At 40.9% G+C, this 22890-nt stretch overlaps 1 protein-coding gene across 6 annotated transcripts in view; it reads right to left on the reverse strand.

Moving 5' to 3' along the window:
• NOSTRIN (nitric oxide synthase trafficking) overlaps window positions 1-22890 on the reverse strand; it is a 65630-nt gene that overhangs the window by 8843 nt on the left and 33897 nt on the right. For all 6 annotated transcript variants that reach the window (XM_068967823.1, XM_068967820.1, XM_068967824.1 and 3 more), the window contains 7 exons: window positions 21257-21319; window positions 18380-18478; window positions 11977-12102; window positions 6339-6437; window positions 6116-6241; window positions 2935-3043; window positions 1532-1620 (listed from right to left, as the gene is read on the reverse strand). In XM_068967823.1, the coding sequence (XP_068823924.1) occupies window positions 1532-1620; window positions 2935-3043; window positions 6116-6241; window positions 6339-6437; window positions 11977-12102; window positions 18380-18478; window positions 21257-21319 (711 nt within the window). The remainder of the gene's footprint in view (window positions 1-1531; window positions 1621-2934; window positions 3044-6115; window positions 6242-6338; window positions 6438-11976; window positions 12103-18379; window positions 18479-21256; window positions 21320-22890) is intronic.

The raw sequence follows: 22890 nt of genomic DNA on the forward strand, positions 1-22890 counted from the left end.
GGTTAGATCATCTCCCATCTTGCATCCTCCACTGTGTGAATCAGGCCAGTTGTGTGCCCGGAAGATCCTAATACAAATTCTATATTAATGACAAAATACTATGCAAGAACCCAAAGAAATAAACTTATAAATTAATGCCATCATAAAATGCTTCATATGATTTCCTTTTGGTAAATATCATTTACACTGAATTAGTTAACCAAACATTTTATGTTGTCACAGAAAATGTCTTTCAGTCTGTTTTATAATTTTATAAAAATTGTAGCCATATGTCACTGCAAGGATATTAGACCTCTGTTCCCAAGTGAACAGAATTCAGGCCTGTCTTTTCACAAAAAGTGCCAGGTTTATTCCTGAAACAGCACCTCCACTAAAGGAAGCTGCTGCTAAAAACCAGATAAACAATACCTGGCTGCGTCCGTCTATTTTTACCAAGGACTACTGAAATCGTTCTTCGGACAGAATTTATTAGGTATGTACTTTTTACAAGAGTGTTAGATAGGCTAAGTGCAAGAAAAGGAAAACTGGCCCAGCTTCCTGGATCCTTCAAAACATTGCTAAAAATTTAATCTCTTCCTGAATTCTTCTCAAATTAACCCCAATCAGCTTTCTCTCCAATCATAACAAATTGTGTACCTTGCCACACATAGGTCACAGTATTTGTTTTTATTCCTGTATAAAATTCATGGGCCTTTGCTAACCTTTTTATAATGTGGGTTCCTCTGAAGAGGTCACACTGCCCATCAATTGCAACAAATGTCTGGGTGCTGCTGCAGTCCAGCCTTTCGGCAAAAAGTGCCGCTCTCTACCTCCACTGACGGCACCTCCTCTCCCCTCACAATGACCTTGGCCTCCGAGGTTTTTCTCCTTGTTTCCCTGGAAGCTCACACCCTAAACAGCCATCTTCCTTTCCCCTACATCCACATCTCTCCTTTCCCCTAGTAGTCTCAGAAGACCCTGATGTTGGCTCAGGGATAAATGGAAAACGGCATCTCTATAATAATTACCAGGATTTCAGCTCTCCTCTGTGCACTGTGCTAGCATTTTCTAAATACTGCTTCAACCTTACAAAACCCCTTTGAGCTAAGTACCAACATCCCTCCTTCCAAGATGAGAAAACTGAACCTGTCCCAGGTCCCTGTAACTGGCCGAGGTAGATCCGGATGCAGGCCTTTCTGAAAGCAGACCCTGCGTTTGTTTTTCAGTCACATCTGTTAACTGAGATAGCACACATGATTTCCAGACCTTGACTGAGTGATTCTATGCTGGGGGCGGGGGAGGGATTTTATTTTAGGCACATTTCCACCCCCTGCCCTGGGAGGACACTAAAGCAAACATCTCTAAGTAGCTGGATTTTTCCAGATTCCTCAAACCACTTGTCAAGGAGCTGACCGTACAAGCTTTCTGACTAGACTGTTCTGTGTCATGAGAAAGGAAAGGCAAACAGAGGTCAAATGGGCCAGAACACAGGTGTTCCCCAAATAGCTCCTTCAGCATTAAGTCTACCAAACTGCACTCTGCAAATATTTACCTCGTCCATTAAGGCTGCTGTGCTTTTTTCGCTCTCTGAGTCTGAGAAGGAGGAGTGGCTGGAGTAGGCTCTCAGCATTCGTTCCAAGCCTGCAAGTGAAATCATACTGCCAGTCACCACTGGTCAGTCCTGGAGGGGCAGGGGTTAAAGGTGGTTATACTCAGAGGGAGCTAGAGCCCAGAACTGATTCCTGGAGCATTTCCCAAATGGCTGGAGCTGCTTGTGTATGTAGTTGCTAAATTTTACTGAATGGGTGACCTGTACCTTCATTTAATGACATTAGAGAAATACTGGTGCTTAAGGAGTCTTGATTGTTGTTCAAGATGAAAGACTCAGGATGAGCTTTGAATCCTTCTTGTAGATCCATTCTGTGGCAGTTCCCTAACATTTTACCATGATCTTAAGCTCTCCTCTGCTGGTGTTTACATTTCTAAACATTTTGCTCTCTTGGATTTCCTATCAAGTATTACATTGCAATAGTGTTCTTGGGTCCACAAAAAACAAGCTCCACATATCAGAATCCCACGTATGAAATTGTTTTCATTATCTGTGGCACTTTAGAGCTTCTTCATGTTCTAACATACCTAACCGCTAAGCATAGGATTTAATTTGAACGCTTTTCACATCGTTCAGCAAGTTGGTTTAAAAACGAGCAAGTGGTGATCATTCTGTAAAGTACAGAAATATTGAATCATTAAGTTGTGCACCTAGAACTAAGATAGTGCTGTATATCAATAATACTTCAGTACAAAAGAAATTAATTAAAAAAGTCTTAAATCACCTATTAACACCCCTCCAATGGAATAATATAAACTAATATGGGAAAATAAATAAATGGAAGCCTTGTACATAGGAGGTTTTTGTTGTCTAGTTGCTAAGTCCTGTCTGACTCTTTGCGACCCCAAGGACTGTAGCCCACTAGGCTCCTCTGTCCTTGGGCTTTCCCAGGCAAGAATACTGGCCTGGGTTGCCATTTCCTTCTCCAGGGGATCTTCCCAACCCTGGGATCGAACCTGGGTCTCCTACATTGGCAGGCAGGTTCTTTACGACTAGCGCCACCTGGGAAGTAAACCACCTAGGAGGTTTACTATGTTTTAATCCAAACTAATTGTCCTTCATGTCAGCCAATTTCAGGAACAGAGTAAAATGTTACATTTCTAGAAACGGTGGTATAGTACTTATAAAAATCTCACAGATGGACCAAAATGTCATGTTTAATTTTTTTTGCTCTCTCCTTTGAGCGAAAATTTTTCTTTATTCACACAAATTAGGTCTGACATTTGGTCCTTTAAATGAGATGATCCCTGCACCAGTCAGCAAAAGCAGACGCACCCCAACTCTGAATGAAACCTCAGGATAGAATACTTTCCCTCACCAGGCCAATCAAAGAGATAGTTACATACCTTCTTGGTCTCGCGAGACTTTTTCAATATCTTTCTGCAGTCTCAACAGTTTTGATTTTATTGAAGATGTCTGTCGCTCTTTACTCATTGCATTTTTAGGATCTTCTTCCTTTAGGAAAAAAGAAGGAAGTTTAACAATTTCAGTGGAAAAAAGGAAGAGTTGCTACTCCTAGTTGCACTGAGACTTTCACTGCTACGTTCTAAGTTAACTTAATGGAAGGAAAAAAAAAAAATAAAACCAGGATAATCTTTGGTTTTCCACAGATAGTTTTACTTTTTTAGACCTGCTTAATAAGAAGACATCTTGCTCACAACTGGTAAGTATATAGCCAAGAACTTACTTTAACAGAAAAAATCACCCTTGGAAAGTGAATGTTACTATAGCTATTTCATAGACGTGCATGGCTCACCAAGGTCAGGGGCGTGAGAGCTTTAAGAAGACTAGCTGGTTTAACCAGGATCTTTCAGTTGAGGGGAAGGAGGGCAGAAGTTACTCCTTACAGGAGAAATGGCACAAGCAAAGGATAGAGGGAGGATTTGTGTGAAATAAAAAATAAACATACCAGTTGCTTGAGCAAATACAGTCAGAGAAAAAAATTATCTAAGTAGTTTAGGTCAGATTTGAGGACTGAAGTAGAAATTTTATCCTGTAGATTGAGAACTATTAATTATGTGAGAGCTTTCATAAGCATTATTTCCAGAACTGAAAGAATAAAGATGTTAGGACACAGTGTAAATGCCTAGTAACAAGTCAAAGAGCAAATGTCATAGTGATATGCAACTTAAAATGATTAAAACCTTTGTGTGCAAAAACAAAAAGGTGTTAGGTCTGGTGGGGGTGTGTGTGGCTGATCATGAATGCAGTAGAGACAGAAATCTTGGAGAAAGAGGGAAAACTGATGACTGAGGATGGAAGTGGAGGAGTCAGGACTTATCTGAAAAGGAAGGAGAAAGACTGGGACCCTAAATATTGGTGGAGAGAATAGCTTTAGAAAGATTGTCCTGAAGAAAGGGAAGCGTGACAATTTAGAGCAAAGAGAATACTGTAATAGCCTTTATAAAAATATAATGAGATTAAAATATTTAATCTATATGCTGTGTTCAGTTCAGTTCAGTCGCTCAGTCATGTCCAACTCTTTGCAACCCCATGAACCGCAGCACGCCAGGCCTCCCTGTCCATCACGAACTCCTGGAGTCCACCCAAACCCATGTCCACTGTGTCAGTGATGCCATCCAACCATCTCATCCACTGTCGCCCCCTTCTCCTCCTGCCCTCAATCTTTCCCAGCATCAGGGTCTTTTCAAATGAGTCAGCTCTTCGCATCAGGTGGCCAAAGTTTTGGAATTTCAGCTTCAACATCAGTCCTTCCAATGAACACCCAGGATCTTCTTTAGGATGGACTGGTTGGATCTCCTTGCAGTCCAAGGGACTCTCAAGAGTCTTCTCCAACACCACAGTTCAAAAACATCAATTCTTCGGCACTCAGCTTTCTTCACAGTCCAACTTTCACATCCATACATGACCACAGGAAAAACCATAGCCTTGACTAGACGGACCTTTGTTGGCCAAGTAATGTCTCTGCTTTTGAATATGCTATCTAGGTTGGTCATAACTTTGCTTCCAAGGAGTAAGCATCTTTTAATTTCATGGCTGCAAACACCATCTGCAGTGATTTTGGAGCCCAAAAAAATAAAGTCGACACTGTTTCCACTGTTTCCCCATCTATTTCCCATGAAGTGATGAGACCAGATGCCATGATCTTAGTTTTCTGAATGTTGAGCTTTCAGCAAACTTTTTCACTCTCCTCTTTCACTTTCATCAAGAGGCTTTTTAGTTCCTCTTCACTGTCTTACCCTAGTCCATGCGAATTCTGCAGCACTCGATAAAACTCAGTCTACACTTACTGCTAATGTCTATAAAGTTATAAAGTTAGATTTTGGAGGTGTTTTGCTTTAAGAACATTATTGCTGTTGTCCAGTCACTGTCGTGTCTGACTTTATTCTTTCCTATGGACTGCAGGACACCAGGCCTCCCTGTCCCTCATTGTCTCCCAGAGTTTGCCCAAGTTCATGTCCATTGAATCAGTGATCCAACCATCTTATTCTCCCCCTCCTCTCCTCCTGCCCTCAAAATTTCCCAGCAGGGAAAGATTCAGGGTCTTTTCCAATGAGTTGGCTCTTTACATCAGATGGCCAAAGTATTGGAGCCTCAGCTTCAGCATCAGTCTTTCCAATGAATATTCAGGGTTGATTTCCTTTAGGATTGACTGGTTTGATCTCTTTGTAGTCCAAGGGACTCAAGAGTCTTCTCTAGCACAATTGAAAAGCATCAGGAATATTAAGGATATTAGGACAAGCTTATTCTCCCAGTTGGAGAATCAGTCCATTCTCTTAGAAAATGTACATAGTCATTAGTTCTGGTGCAATTAAATGACCTAAAAACCAAAATTTCCCATGGGCACATCAATTAAAGATAAACCATTGTGGCTGCTTCTTTATGTTTCAATAGGACCTTAGTCAAATTTTCAAGGAGAATGACCCTAATTTTATTGACAGGTTAGCTTACAGAGGTATTTTCACAAGAAAGTAATAGATGTGTTTTATTGTACATTGTCTCATCTCGGGGATCACTTACACTATTTGGAAGGAAAAAGGTACTTTCCCCATATAATCAAATCTTCCTTCCCACTTTCATCTCTATCTTTGTTTCTGCTTTGAACAGACATTGCTATTGCTAATTTACTTTGTCTTTCATAGGAAGCTCAGATCAATACTCTGTAATAACCTAAATGGGAAAAGAATTTGAAAAAGAATAGATATGTGTATTTGTATGACTAACTCACTTTGCTGTACACCTGAAACCAACACAACATTGTTAATCAATTATGCTCCAATGAAAATTAGTTTTTTTATTAAAAAATTAAATATTTGCTTCAGAAATGAAAAGATTCAGTCTAAGATCCTCTTTGACTTTCTTCCCTGGCAGAGAATACTGAAGACATATTTTCATCACCCCATCTGTAAACCACAGTTTTTAAATTCAGGCACACTATAAAAAGTCAATATTTTAATTTACAAAACAACGTTTCTTTTACAATTGCTCTCAATTAAAAAAAGAAGGAATCCCTCATTATGAGACTAAGGTTCCCCACGAATGAAACCTCCTTCCATCCATACTTACAAAGTAGTCAGTTAATAGGAACTCAGATTTATTTTCTGTAGATGAGACTGTGGTTTCTTCCATGAGAGCCTGGATATCTTTTTCGATGTCTATCTTGCTGATGGCACAGTGAATCTGCGTGTGGCACTGCAAGGCCAAGGAAAGCAGAACAAAGTTGCAGAAGACACGTTTCCTGCCAGTTCTTACCACGCACACCAGAGACGGCAAACTCTCTACTACTCACTGTGGTCAAGGTTTGGCCAAAAACAGAAATATGTTGGGAGTACTGGTTTAAGTTATTACACAAGAGTTGAATTCTTTCCTTCTCCAGCTCCAGGATGCTCTGAAAGGGTAAAAAATGAAATTACATCAGCCCTCTGTTATATTTACAAAACTAAAGGCGCCCACCAAGCACTAACACAATGAAGAAAGTCTGAGTGAGCTGTCCTGTTTGTGCCCCTTGATCCAAACTGCAGAGGGGGCAGGTTCCCAGGACAGAAATGGATTTGGTGTCTGTCTATTTATCCTCCATTAGGATTAATTTCGGCTTCCCTGGTGGCTCAGGGGTAAAGAATCCACGGCAATGCAAGAGATGCAGGAGATGTGGGTTTGATTCCTGGGTCGGGAAGATCCCCTGGAGGAAGGCATGGTAACCCACTCCAGTATTGCTGCCTGGAGAATCCCATGGACAGAGGAGCCTGGTGGGCTACAGTCCACAGGGTTGCAAAGAGTTGGACATGACTGAGCACACACACATGCAGGATTTTCACTCTCATACTTTTACCGTCTTTTCTAGGCCAAAAGGCACACAGGTGGATGCCATAGGTTACCTGATGTTCACAAAGAAGGGGGAGAAAGGAATCATTTGAAATCATTTGTGCATTCCAGAAAAAGAATGAAGCCCAGTAAAAGCCCTTCTGTATTTAGGAACTGTAGTCAGACACTAAATATTTCTAGAATTGTTTGCAGCGCATACAAGGCATTCTGTTAGTCTTTGCAGGGACAACGATGATGAGATGCAAATTCTCTTCTTAACGAAGCTTGTGTGATGAGACCAGAACCTTAAAGTCTGACCAAGTCGTTTTCCTGGCCTGGGAGTTCAGAGACTACTCTTTGAAGGTGGGGATACAGCCTTCTCATTATGTGTGGGATGAAAAAATTCCACTCTTGGAGTTTTAGTTGGCTTGTTTTTTTAACTGAGAAGTATCAATGAAATTGGGGAGGTCACATTTGGCTTGTCAGCCATTAACATTTTAGAAAAAATTAGTTATTAGGCTCTTGCCACTCACTGGGAGCCAAGCTGTGGACTGCTTATTTTGAGGAAATAGAGAAGTTCAGAGAAGGCTGGGTCAAGTGGAATACACCCTGGGGATTCCTAGGCTATGTTGGGGACTGCAGGAGGCTGCTGGGTATGTGCCCAGATACTGTGGGTTTGACAGAGGTGGCAGGTGTCCAAGACATAACGCCGCATTCTGTTTCTGTAAGGACAAGGCCTGGGCTTTCCCTCTTTGTCCAGAGGCTGGGCTGGTTCCTCTCATACCTGCCATTCTGCCTCACCCCTTCCCACAGTAAAGAGCACTCAGCAAGAGTCCTTCATGAGGAAGAATGCTGTTGTGGGCAAATCAGTGGCTAACATCACCAAAGAAGTAAGAGGGGCGGCCTGTATTCAGCCCCTTAGGTGGTGTGGGGGTGTGGGGGCATCACAGAGGCCACTGGCTTCTCTCATCCTGCTTCTCAGCACACCTGCAGGAGCCACTGGCCTGTCCAGTACAGTGTTCCTTTATATCCCTGTATGTAGACTGCATTCATATCCTGTTGTTATTTCACCTGTGGTACATAGTCATTAAATTTTTTTTAAAAATTGTGTAGTTGTTGCGTAAAGCTTACCGTTTTCTCCAGTTTCAAGTGGTCAGTTCAGTGTCATTAAGTCCATCCAAATCATTGTGCAACCACTACCACTATCCATATCCAGGATTTTTTTTCATCTTGCAAAACTGCAACTCGGTGCCCATTAAACAATAACTCCCCATTCTCCTTCCCCTCATCATCCCAGCAGCCACAATTCTACTTGCGGTCTTCTATGAATCTGAAACTAAGTGTCTCATCTAAGAAGAATCATAAAATATTTGTCCTTTTGTGTCTGGCTTTTTTCACTTAGCATAAAATCTTCAAGATTCATCCTTGTTGTAGCCTGGGTCAGAATTTCCTTCCTTTTAAGGATGAATAATGTTCTGCTGTCTGGAAACACCACACTTTACTAGTATACAGTCATTTTAATGCTACTATGAAATGCAAGTGGTAAAAGGCTGCAGTAACTGTGAACATCTATGTCAACCACATGCAAACTTTGATCCTGTGCCAAGTGTCTTGACTTTTGAACTGGGGAGTCCGGAGCTCTGCTCCCCAAGGCCATCTTCCTTCTCTAGTCAGAATCTGCACAATTTTTATAAGTCAATGGGAATGATATACCTTTTGTTTCTGCTGTTGGTCTCCTGAGTCTTTCTCCAAAATCTCAAGTACCAGCCATTTGAATGTGCCCTCTGTCTCCCAGATACGGGATTAAAAAGACCCAGAAGAGTACCCTAGTAAATGTAAACGCTTCTTCACAGGGCACAAACTATACGCCTCCTCTAACAAATACATAAACTAAACTCTGCTCAATGTCTTGGACCGCAAGTGAGACCGTCTTCAGAGAGAAAGAGTCTTTACATTATAAAAGAAGATCTGGAAAGCAGCTGTTACAGTTTAGCACTACAAGCAAAGGACAGGATGGAAAACAAAAGCCAGGTTTGGGAAATACATTGAATCCCCACTGGGCAGCTGTTTCTTTACTATGACAAATGCTGAGCCACTAGCATCAGTCTGAGACTAGAATAATCCTGTCCCTTGCTGGCAATGGTAATATTTAAGAGATTTTAATTACATTTCATGGAAATCGTTAAGATGATCTATGTTTGCTCATGAAAAGAGGCTGAGATAAATTCCACTGTGCAAAGGGGAAATCCATATCTTGTTTAATGAATTATTGCTTTCTATTATCTTGTTCTTTTTGTATAAAATAAGGTGCAGAGAAGCAAGAGACTCTGGAGGACCTCAAATTTTCCTCATGTGTTTTCACAACAGCACGTGAAAGGAAACTGCGATCAAGGAGTTATCAAGGAAGAGCAGATGGAGAGGTTGTCTGGGCCCAGGCTTCATGATAATTCACACTCTTCATTCATTCTTTTCATTTCCTGCTGTTCTGGCCTTCCGGTTAGAACTACCCAGGGAGCTTGGAGGGACTTCATTTTCATCTAAATTGTTTTCATGAAACTGATCAAAGAAATATCTTGCTTTTTCTTGAGCAGAAACTCTTAAACTTTACTATGCATAGCAATCACCAAGACCCCTTCCTAAAATCATTCAGAAGTTGTGACTCATCCCATGTAGGCAGGCACTCAGATATCTACATTTTAAATTTTTTTTTTTTTTAGCCTAAAACTTCTCATTCCCAACTCAGGGCTTAAGAGTCAGTTTATCCTCACTTTTATTTATTTATTTTGACTGCCCTGCACAGCACGTGGAATCTTAGCTTTCCCACCAGGGATCGAACCTGAGGCCCCCTGCAATGGAAATGTGGAATCTTAACCACTGGACTACCAGAGAAGTCCAGGAACCTAAATTTTAACAAGCACACTAGACGTTGTTCTGGGGCCATAAAGGGCTATAAGAAAATACATTTTAAAACCATTTCTAATTCTTCCACCCAGAGAGGACCCCTGTTAACATTTGATGTATTTTACTCTGTTGAGGTATATATGTATGTGTGATTTTATATTTCTAGTTATCAACCAAATTATTCAATATTATGCTATACTGTTTTTTCACTTAACATTGTTCATAAGCAGTTTCCAATGCTATTAGTTTCCAAAACACTGTTTTAATTAATAATCCCTTGTATAGAATGTATTGATTTATTTAGCCATCTTCTTAACATTGCCACTTGTATTGTTTCTTCCCTTTTACTTTTAATGTATTTGAACGGAAATATGTGTTTTGTTTTTCATTTATTTCCTTAAGATGGATTTATGGAAAGGAAATTAGGTTTTTCAACCCAGGTTCTAAGAGAGAATTAAGCCCTAATGTCCTAAGGCATCTGCTGTCTGCACTGAGTTACCATCTCTCCATCGCATCTAAAGTGGTATTAGTTTCCATCATCCTCGGGGAACTGAGAAAACACCCACTCACATTATTTTCTGTGTCCTGTGGCTCACATGAGGAACACTGGTTGAGAATGTGAACATTTTTAAGATTCTTTGCACTTATTGCAAATGGTTTCTAAAATAATTCTTCGAGTAAATATTACCAATAGCAAACATTTGATTTGTGGTCATTTTTGATAGAGTGGCTATTACTGTTTTATTTTGGCCTCATACATTATTTTATTTTGCACAGTTTGCAAGATTTTAGTTCCTGACCAGGGACTGAAGCCAGGCCCACATCAGTGAGAACACAGAGTCCTAACCACTGGACCACAATGAGATTCTTATTATTTTTCAAAATATATTACAGGTTATTTCTGCCAACTGAATTGTTTTTTCTTGGAAGGTAGGAAGTATGGATTGAACATATAATTATGAAGTGATGACTCATTTTGACATATATTTGTGGAATTGGTTTCATTTCTTAATATTTGCACTTGAAATTTTATAATATTTTTCATAGTTTCTAGTAAACTGCCTTGAGCACAGTTCAGTGAATGTCCTCTGAAAGAATTTGTGAATCCAGTCTGGAGAATCAGACCAGACACAGGAAGAACAGCTGGCGAATGGAGGAAAATAATGAAATGGAACAACCCTGGTGGACCCATTTCTATCTCCCACACTTCTAATAAATTCTTTTAATTGAGTTCAGCCAACTTTCATTATATGCCTTCATGAATATCACATGTTACTCCTGTCATTTGTAAACAACAGAGAGTAAGAATACACAGTGTAATATGTGAATCAATGACTTGTTGGTATAGACTCAGTATGTACAAGCCAGGGAAATAGTAAGGAAGGGAATCCTTATTGGTTAAGGTGAGGCAAGGATGACTCAACAGGAACATCTCAAGTGGGTCTAGTGGGGCTGGGTTTGGCATTCAGGGGGCAGAGGATAGCTCAAAGCCAGAGGAGAAGTTTAGAACCTAATAGAACTCATGTGGGATAAGAGGAACTGTGTGAACTCATAGGAAGAGGGAGTAAAGTTCCAGTGTTTTCCAGCATGGTGGTGGCAACAAACCAGGAAACAAAAAAGGTGAAAGGAAACCTTTCTTTTCTTAATGGAGATTCTGGCTTCTAGTAGATTCTCCATGTGATTTGGATTCTTAAAAAAAAAAAAAAAGAAAACCTAGGCTCTTAAATATTTTTAAAGCTGAACTGAATGGAGGTTTTTTGAAATATAAGTAAATGTACATCTGATCACCATCAGAAAGACTTTATAAGTGAAGAAGATAATGTCCATAATGTTTCAATGTAAAAGTAGGGACTGCTGAAAGTGGGGTGTGGTGGGAAGAGAAGGTGGAGGAAGACCCTAAAAGAAGAAAAAGACTCTGAGGAAAAGGAAGGCGAGACCCAGTAAGAGCCTCTGGTAAGGGTAGTTAGTAACAGCTACATCTAACACACCTTGAAGGCCAGCTAGGTGTGCGCTACACCAGGACGTGTGCACTACATCCTGGCAGCAGTAAGAACCACAATTATCCCCCATTGCTGTGAGGTAGACAGGAGGGTGAGGTGGATGGAGACGGAGAGGTTAAATGTGTTTCTCATAGCCCTTGAAGGGTGCCTAGGAGCAGTGATTTCTCTCCCACACAAAGCCTCCTTGGAAAAAGAAAAATAAAAAACCAGGAATGCATAACTTACCTGGAAGCAATTTTCCAGTGTGTTCTCCCATTTCAGTCTGGTAGAACAGCTTGCCACGTTTTTTTGGTAGTAATTTTCATCTTCTTTCGATAACTTCTCGGTTGATTTTTTCAGTTTATTGAGGAGCTAAAGTAAAACATCAGCGTCACATATTCAGGAACACATTTATGAAAGTCTTTGGTAATTCCAGAGAAAGAATTACATGCATCCCCATGATGAGTTTCTCATCTCCCAGCTAAAGTCACAAACAGTAACAGTAGATGATGAAATCAAACATCTTTCTCAGAAACCAGGGATGTCAGAATTGAAAGGAAGCCTAAGACCCTTTCAATAGGATTCCTTCAGTTTTTCTATGAGGAAACAGAGGTCCTTAAATATGATGTGATATGTCTGCTTTCATCAGATGAGGGACGAGGCCAAATGACAGGTGAGGAGAAGCAAGTTCAGATCAGGAAGTTGCAACTCCAGACTGTAATCTACTGGTGATTCTTGTACTCTTATTTAGTAAATTCTTTAGTCCTTGGTATTTCTTACGGGCACAGGTAGTTCAGTTCAGTTCAGTTCAGTCACTCAGTCATGTCCGACTCTTTGCAACCCCATGAATCACAGCACGCCAGGCCTCCCTGTCCATCACCAACTCCCGGAGTTCACCCAAACCCACGTCCATCGAGTCAGTGATGCCATCCAGCCATCTCATCCTCTGTCGGCCCCTTCTCCTCCTGCCCCCAATCCCTCCCAGCATCAGAGTCTTTTCCAATGAGTCAATTCTTTGCATGAGGTGGCCAAAGTACTGGAGTTTCAGCTTCAGCATCATTCCTTCCAAAGAACACCCAGGACTGATCTCCTTTAGAATGGACTGGTTGGATCTCCTTCCAGTCCATGGGACTCTCCAGTATCTTCTCCACAGGTAGAGATTTGTACAATTAGATAATTTGTAGAACTGGCATTAGGTCTGGAACATTCTGTCACTTCACTATGTAAACTCTGCAGTATAACTCTTGAATCAAACTTCAGGATTAGAGTCCTGGTTCTAACTGCCGGTGAGTTACTTAAACTTCACAAGACACAGTTTTCTCATCTTTGTGATGGGCATAGTGATGCTCCCACTTCATGGTATTGTTTGTTTTCTGTTTTTTTTTTTTTTTTTTTTTTTTTGCTTTTGGCCACACTGCATGGCATGTAAAAATCTTAGTTTCCCAACCAGGGATTGAACCTGCTCCCCCCGCACTGGAAGCGCAGAGTCTTATCCACTGAACCACCACAGGGGAATCCCCACTGTGTTGTCTTGAGGAGTCCAGCAGGTGATGCAGGCACACTGCCCAAAATTTATCAGTAGCATAGCACTCAAAGACAAGGGAGCATTACTATTACCAGTGAAGAGCCTGTGGTTGTTCAGTCACTCAGTTGTTGTGCCCGACTCCGCAAAGAGCCTGATACATGCCCTTCTTCACTGTAAGTTATGGACAGCTTGACAAATGCTTTCCTACGTTTGTCAAATGGGAAATCTCCAGCTTCCCATCAGGGATCCTGATTCCCGATAATCTGCACCTTAACAAAGAGCCCCCCTTGCCGATCACCCTAACTGGCCATTCTGATGGTAAAAATCAAAGTCATACAAAACTCTCTGGACCAGGATAGCTTGAATTGAATCCTCAAAATCTCACATCTTTGAGAAAGGAAGACGTTGCATTATAAGGATTCTCAGCCTTTAATATGCCTAGGAATGAGCAGACTTTCTTGGAAATTTTCAGGGTCCCACAAGTAGCAATATTGATTCGGTAGTTCTCTAGTGGGATTGGGAAATCTGAATTTTCATTGCCTCCTCAGATGATTCTGAAGCAAATGGTCCCAAGGGTCCCTCTGATTTAAGCAGTTTAAGAGTTTCAAGGATAGAGATAAATGTTTTTAAGAATGCCCCTCTTTATGTTTAAGGACATTTTAACGAACATTTCAGTAATGAACATTCATCCAAAATGCTGAATGTTAACACCATTCACTATTATTCCAGTTCACATGCTGGCCATTCAGCTGTCCCTCAGCTCTGATGTATGGTTTACTCAGGACATGGTTGGTCTTTCATATCAAGTGTAATGAGCCATGTATCCACAGAGACATGAGCTTGTGAATTTTAGCCTAATAATGATACAGAGAAAGACTCGAATGTGCACCATGCTATACTTGGCCGAGTTATTGTTCTCTCGTTCTTGTTGAGTGTGCCCAGGCCCCTAGCAATAAGAATGGAGTCGCTTTGGAGGTGACAACCCATGTTCATCAGCCTGCACTATATAACTATTGACTAGAAGTTTCTGCTCAGCAAACTTACAGCAAATAACCCCAAACAGATACAGAAGAATGGAGACACATATACTCTAATTTAAGAAACTTTTCAGAAACTTTTCTTAAATTTGTCAGATTAAATACTTTTTCTGTGCTCTTTTCTTTCTCTTGGAACAAACATCTCATCCATTCATTCATTCATCAACATTTCTTGACGCCACGACTGTGTCATGTACTAGACACTGGGAATAGATAAAGGGATACATAGGCTCCTTCTTTAGCTGGGGACCAACACAGACCATTGCTGTTCTGTGTGATAGATCCCAGGACGAGAGAAGTATCACAGAGTGACCCCTGTGTGAATAAACCTAAAATGAAAGTAGGAATTGGTTAGGCAAAGTAGCTTGACGTGATATCAAAAGCACATTTTTGGTGAGGTTGGAGCACACAGTTTGAGAGGAAGAACAGGAAGTGAAAGTGCTGAAGAGTTAGGCAAGGATCAAGTCAGGGAGGGTCTTAAAGGGCCACATAGAGGAGTTGTTCTTTATTCTGAGGTCGCCTGGGTGTATTTTCAGGCTTTTTAAAGGAGAGTGATACACTCAGATTAAAGTTCCAGAGAAGTGAGCCTGGCTTGTATATGGGGAATAGCTAAGGGGATGCAGCACTGAAAGCCAAGACACCAGTTTGTCACCTGGAGTAACCCAAGTAGTGATGACAGTGGCCTGGGAGGGAGTAGTGGCTGTGGAGAGAAGTATGCGCAGATAATTCAAGAATGATTTCGGTTAGGACGTAGAATTGGGAGGATATGGTGGATGGTAATATTCAAAGTTATGAAAAGGCATAAAAAATGCTTTTGGTAGAGGGGAGGGATGGTTTTTATTTTGGATATTGAGTTTGTTTGAAGTGCCAGAGTGCAGTTTAGAAACTGGTTTGGTTTGGAGATATAAACTGGCGTATCATCGGCAGAGACATAGTAGATGGAGCCTTGAGGAAGTATTTGTTGAGTAGCTGTTATTGAGCACTTGATATTGAGAGTACTGTGTCAGACTCGAGATACAAGCCGAATAAAACAGAATGAGGCCCAGGAGGGATATCATCAGACACAGCAATATGGACAGTTCAGGCAGAACAAGGGAAGTCCATAAAGGAGCTTAAGAAAAAATTGACAGGGAAACCAAAAGAGTAAGATTTGTTGAAGTTGAGAATATTTCTAGAAGGGGAAATTCAATGGTGATTAACACTTCTATGAAATTAAATTAAGTCAGAACTGGAAAGCACCCATTAGCTTTAGCAACAAGGACCACATTGTATTTAAGGTAAGAAAATTCCTAGCAAATTGGTGGGGAAATCTTGGTGGTTGCTTTGAGAAGTGAACAGATGAGGAAGTGGAAACAGAGCACAGATAACCCTTTCAATTAATCTTGCTGTAAAAAGAAAGAGGGACTTCCCTGGTGGTCCGTTGGTTAAGACTCTGTGCTTCCAATGCAGGGAGGCATGGGTTCAATCCCTGGGCAGGGGTAGGGCCTAAGATCCCACATGCTGCACAGCACAGGCAAGAAGTTAAAACATAAAGAGATGATATGTGGAGAGGAACAGGACTGTGGTCATGGAGGGCGTCTCCCTGACTCTTTCTACTCTCCCGAGATGGAGGGAAGTTGAGAAGGCTGATGGGAAGCAACTTAGAGAGGAGTCTGTCTGAGATCCAGGAGAGAAGGGGATAATCAAGGGAAGGGTCACTGAGAGGAGGCGGGGATGGGAGTCAGAACGCAGGATGAAAAGCTGGCCTGTCCCTCTGCACTGCAATAGGCAGGCGGCCGTGCTGGCCGCTGTGTTCTCTGCGACGCTGTAGGTGAGATGATCTGCCGAGAGTGGATGATGGCGACCGAGTAGTGAGAAGCTTGAAAATGTAGATCAGCTTCTGGGGAGAGTAAGGACTGCTGAGCAGGAAAACAAGAAGGACTGACGAGCGGCACCAGACAAGGCCAAGATCATGGTCAGGCCTCTGCGAGAGGCAAAGATGAGTGCCGCCTTAGGTGTTTAGCCTTGGGACTAAAAGTGAGAAAGCTACCAGATAAAGTGATGAAGGCGGTAGGGGTCTGTGATGTAATGACAGCCAAGGGTTATAGTTAGCAGGACCAGCTGGAGAAAGGTGGGAGGAGGATCACAGACTTCTGTCTCCCAGGAAAGCGGCTAATGAGGGAAGGAAGCAGAAATTCGACACTTGGCTGCCCATGGTTTCCCCCTTGTTATTCCCTGACGTCAGTGAAGAATAGCTTCTAATGAGGGCCCCGAATGCCTACAGCAGGGTCCCAGAGCTTAGGTTTTTAACCTACTTTGGTTTTGCCTCCTCCTTGGAAGCTATCTCATTATTTAATCCTTGTTATTATGATCATTTCAAACTGTGAAGATTGACACAAGAACCCTACAAAATCTTGCTAACAATGAATTTAAGTTATTCAGCTAATAGTTTCTCACGTGAGATGGAGTTACTCGGTGATGACAATTCTTGTCTTCTTTTAAGGATGTTTTGGGTTGCAGTGTGTGGCCTGCATTTTCTTAGAGGGAGCCCATCTTTAGGGGAAGATATTGACCATTTCAGAAGTTTCCAGTCTGGGGTGCACATCACAAGGGGTATGCAAGATAATTAGTATCCCAATAATATTTGTGTTCATTTCTGCATTAAGAGAGTGTTCCAGCTTGCTCTTATTCAATATGTGAATTGATACTGGTGCCCACGCAAGGACAGTTGAGGATTCTGAAGTATTCTGGAGGGAGAGTGGAAATTTTACAACATGAGATGCTGATGTGGGTCCTTACACACATTTCTTCACTCTCAGTATCTATGTACATGTGTCCGTCATAAGGAGTCTGGATCATATGGATTTGCAGATGTATTATCTAGCTTTATTTATTTATTAATTTATATTTTTGGTCTCACCACTCAGCATTTGGAATCTTAGTTCCCTGACCAGGGATTGAACACGAGTCCTCTGCAGTGGAAGCTCAAAGTCTTAACCACTGAACTGCCAGGGAAGTCCTCATCTAGCTTCAGTTAGGTTCATACACAAAATTGACACATGCTTTATGCAGATTTCTGCTGTGAAGCTATAGGTTGATGCTAACAATGCAAGCACGAGAAAGCCACAGGAAATGCTAACAATACAAATGCGAGAAAGCCACAGGAAAACGTCAGAGCTCCTGCTTTCTCCAGCTCAGGATGATGGCTGCATCATCACCCGTGTGAAAAGGTGTAAACTGGCGTGATCTAATAAGAGCTGATAAGAAGCTGACCAAAAACTTGACATTATAAGAGGACATATGAGAAACACGAATTTATATTTCACTAAAGCTGAAACTCTAGTACTTTGGCCACCTCATGTGAAGAGTTGACTCACTGGAAAAGACTCTGATGCTGGGAGGGATGGGGGCAGGAGGAGAAGGGGACGAAAGAGGATGAGATGGCTGGATGGCATCACTGACTCGATGGACGTGAGTCTGGGTGAACTCCGGGAGTTGGTGATGGACAGGGAGGCCTGGCGTGCTGCGATTCATGGGGTCGCAAAGAGTCGGACACGACTGAGCGACTGGACTGAAATGAACTGAACTGAACTGAGGGTTAAGGCTGAACCTTGTCCCACATGTGTATTTTATTTGTATATGTTGCTGAATGACTATATGAAGTCATCATGATCAATTAATCACTGAAAATATTATTTCATTTTTACCACATCCTTCAAATATTTCCACTTTTTTATGTTTTATAATGTTTATAACATTAATATAATATAAAAGTATAAATAGGATATACAGGGTAGGTAAAGTACATTATATGTTATGCATATGTATATCTTACTTATTTGGGGTATGAGCTTATTTGGGGTGTTTAATAGTGCTCCTTATCAAAAACATTGGACACTGGTTTGCTTTGTCATCTGTTGATAATACCTTTCAAAAATATGTGGAGACCAGGAATAACTTTGGATCCCGTCTCATACTCTGCCACACTACAGCTCTGCAGAGACCCCACACAGAGGTGGAGTCAGCCAGTTCTCCTGTGTTCACAGCTAACGGCAGGAAGCTCATCCATCTCTAAGCCACATGTACTCAGCTGGCCATGAGACATTACCTTCTGCTTCTCCTTCTCAGTTGTAATCTGCTTGGAGCTTTCTACAAGATGGAAAAGTGCTTCATGCTTCTTGGTGCTAACCATCAATTTCTTCTTGGCCTAGAGTCAAAAACATACAAGAAAAGCAAAGAAGGATCAGAAACTAGTGTCAAGAGAAAAACTCTTCTGTTCTGGAACAAGTTATATTCACGTGCTAGCTTGAGTGATTGTGTATTTTTAGTTCTTTATTTATGCCCTCACCCCAAAATCTGCTAAAACACCACAGTGGCTATTATTTTGCCCTGAGAACCGTTGTATATTTTTTCATTGCATTGAGTTCATTCAAGAGGGTCATATATTTTGTTAAATCATTGAAGGCTAAGTCTACAAACCATAATTGAGGTCATTTTAAGATGCTCTCCTAAAACTTAGAGCAAAAGGAAAATTTTGCTCCGTGATGCTCTGGCTTGAGAGCTGGGCACCTGCCTGACATCCTGCGAACTGCCCTGAATTTGCAGCAGGCAGGTGGAGGGAGGAGTTGGAAAGGAAGAGCATTTAAAGTCTCCCTCCTCTGCTGATGCCTCCAACCTTGGCACGGATTATAATTTAAGTGATTGTTCTCTGTTGCCTACAGCCCCAGCTCTGGATGTTCCAGAGATAAATCAATAGAATCTGGTTTGAGTTGGATTCAGCCTGTTTAGGAACTGGGTCGATTGAAAAGGCTGTATGGTTTTTCACCTCAAGTTGCAAGGACTGTAAAACCAGATAATGAAGGGGAAAATTTACGTCTCTCTTCCCCTAGGAAATCAGAGGCAAAGCCTTCTGAATGTCTCTAAACACGTGAAACCTCTATAAAAGGGAATTCAAGGAACAAGCAGCTCAGAGAGCCCACCTCCTCCCACCTTCTGTTGGTCACATGCCTGCTGGTAAATGAGAGCAGGAGGCAAGAACATTTGGTCCTTTAAGGCTTTTCACTTGCATCTCCAAAACAGACTATGCTTCATTACTGAATGAAGACATGCTGAATCCCTTGAATTGTAACTGGAGAGAAAATTATTATAGCACAAGCATTTTATGTTCTCTAATTTCTCTGTCAATCTTCATAAAAATAAAATCATTTTACTTAGAAAAATTACTTGGTGGAAACTGGGAAATAAGAAGGTTTTTTTTGGTTGTTGTTCCTGAAAGCAGTGACAGCTACTGAAAATGGTTTCTCTTCCCATCTATCATATCAAATTTTCCATGAAAGCTGAATATTTAAGAATGAATTTTTTGAAAACAAACTGTTTGAGAAAGCTCATAAATCAAGAGCAAACTTGGAAACAAATGACTGGACACTGTTTATGGGATGTTCACATATTTACTATAAAAGTGATTCTCATGAGCATCCTTTTACTGGGATTACTATTGTCAGTATAGAAATTCACTTTTCTCAAACATTTATAATTAATGTCCTTGTCTTAGGGAGCCCTAGGTTCCAGCAGCAGCTTCAGAGGCAACATTGAGGGCTGAAATGGGGCCCCCAGTTTCTGAAGGTGTCTCCCCTTATTTGGCACTCATGAGTGTCTACTTGAGAAAGAAGAATCTTTTGGGGCACCAGTACTTTCGAGATGAAAAAGGAGAATTTCAACTTTGGGAGTCCAAGTCTTCTCAAAGGGGATCATTGGGTTTTCTGAGCAGATTCCCTCTGCACTGGCTTCTAGTCTTTCCCACTCAAAATGAATTCCTTCTAAACTGGATTGTTCTAGAATAATCTTCTGTACATACATATGGGCACCATCTGTGATTCTCTCTGCTTACGACCATATAATGATGCCCTAAACTCTCACATCAGATCATAACTTCTCTCCTTAGAAGTCATTCACTATTTCCTGCACACATGTTATTAATATCTAGCCAGTATACTTTAAATTACATGAAACAAGAACCGTGTCTTAGTGCAGCGTGCTGCACAAGAAGTGGGTCATACATATTCATGGAATCAGTACAGGCATTCCCCTTTACACATCTTTACCCATCCCTCAACCATGCTCCTCTCACTGAAGAAACAGAGGTCACGAATGGCCTTCTATAAAAGACAAGACCAAAACTCAGTATCCATATCATGCCCTAAGTTACAAATTATACAGAGAGGCAGTCAGTGTAGGTAATGGTTAAGGTCAGTAACCTGGAGCTCAGGTTACTTGGTTCAACTATTAACCAGTTTTGTAACCTTAGAAGATTATTAACCTCTGTGTCTACACTTCCCCACCCATCTATAAAATGGGACAACACATAGTCATATACCACATTGGTTGGTTTTTGTGATGATTCAATACATAAATATATATAGCACTTGACATACAATAAAAGCTACTTATTAGCTATAAATGAAAGCCATATTTGGAGTTTTGCTCCTCTATAGATTTAGTTGAAAGATTTGTTGTTGTTGTTGTTTAGTCATTAAGTTGTGTTAGTCTCTTGCGACCCCATAGACTGTACCCCTCCAGGCTCCTCATTCCATGGGATTTCCATGGACATATCTATATAATAACTCAGATGAGGAAACATTCTTCTCTTCGGTCAGCACTTACAAATACTGACACTAAAGTACATGGGGCTTCCCTTGTGGCTCAGATGGTAAAGAGTCTTCCTGCAATGCTGGAGACCCAGGTTCGATATCTGGGATGGGAAGATGCCCTGGAGAAGGGAATGGCAATCCACTCCAGTAGCCTTGCTAAGAGAATTCCATGGATAGAGGAACCTGGCAGGCTACAACAGCCCATGGGGTTGCAAAGAATCTTACACAACTGAACACTTTAACTTCAGAAAAAAAAAAAAAAGATCCCATTTGTGCAAATGCCAAAAGCTTCAATCCTAAATATTGAGTTTATACAAATGACATTTGTGTATACTTGCCTTAATTTGTTGATTCCAGTTGCTAATGACAAGATTTGCTGTCTTCTCAACTTCATTATCAAGCTATCGAGGGGGAAAAAGGGAAAAAAATTTTTTTCTGTCTTTTTGTTGAGTCATGGTGCTGGCTTATTAATTATAGTACAATTAGTATCATAAGCAATAGAAATTTAAAAACCTTACAGTGTACATATTTCCTGAGAAAGTAGCCAACTCTCTTTTCCTCAGGTCAAGAATCTTATCACAGGATTTAGTATGAATGCATTTGGTTGGTAAGATAATCATTTCTAATATATAGTTATATTAAAAAAACATAAATGGGTACAGTCTGTGTGGAGTGGAGGAGGAACTTGTGTAACTTGATATCACGTCTCATCCTATCACTTCCTTTTCTGCTTCATTCTGTGGAGCCCACACTTTAACACCCTGAGAAATGGTAGAAGTCCTTCAGTGGTAACTTAGCTAAGTGTCTTATAATTTCTGAAGTGAATACTGCTTTAATTTTAAAGAGATTGAATCCTTCATCATAATTAACTTTTTCTCCTACTTTACAATAGCCAGTGGAACAGTAATAAAGCTGATGAAAATGGACCTAGGCAACCTCGTAAGGAGACCAGATTTAAGTGAGGGCAAAACCTTTTACCCAAACTATAGACCTTTCCTCTAAACCCTTAGACCAGCCATCATTCAACCACCTTGAGATCTAGCAACACTGTGCTTTTATTTTTTCTTATCAGTTCATTAAACTTGGATTATATGTTTTATTGTAACAAATATGATTAAAATAATTTTATGCATTGTGCCACTTTTGACTTTCTGTGGCTGAAATGCGGATCAAGTTCACTTTAAAAATTCAAATCTTTTGTGAGAAAATGTGATAGGGTGATAGGGGTGCAATGTTATTTAGTCACTCAGTCATGTCCAACTCTTTGCGACCCCATGAACTGTAGCCCACCAGGCTCCTCTAGAGGTCCATGGGATTTCCCAGACAAGGATACTGCAATGGGGTGCCATTTCCTTCTCCAGGGGATCTTCTAAACCCAGGGACTGAACCTATGCCTCTTGAATTGGCAGGCAAATTCTTTACCGCTAAGCCACCAGGGAAGCCCAAGGGTGCAATAGGGATGGGCAAATATGAAACAATTATGAACTGAACCAGCAGTGTGGGGACCGTGATATTAATTATCTAAAGCAATGGGGTAAGAATGATAGCACTGTGTCTGATTTAGTAAGTACTAAGGAAATGCTGGTGATTATCATATTATTATATGGTATGAAAATATTTTGTAATTAATGAAATATAGACTAGTGTTTGATTTCTATTATGATGATTTGCAAAGACAGAAGATTATATTACTTTTTTTCTGATAACTACTGTAAACTTCCCCATCATCCTAGCCCTAAGGAAGGCATCCATTCTAGTAAAAATACATGGATGTTCACCCAACATTGATTCCATTTCCTGACTTAGTTTTGTAAGTTCAAATAAGATTTTTTCAGTATCATTTCTCTTCCATCAGGGCTTTCATAAATCCCCTCATCCTACGGACTTACCACCTTTAAGACTGGCTTTCTCTGACTTAAAACTCCGCTTAGCTACTGCCCCTACCCTTTGCAAAGACCTGCTATTACTGCTC

This window comes from Capricornis sumatraensis, chromosome 3, assembly GCF_032405125.1.
Source record: "Capricornis sumatraensis isolate serow.1 chromosome 3, serow.2, whole genome shotgun sequence".
In the NCBI taxonomy this organism is placed as follows: domain Eukaryota; kingdom Metazoa; phylum Chordata; class Mammalia; order Artiodactyla; family Bovidae; genus Capricornis; species Capricornis sumatraensis.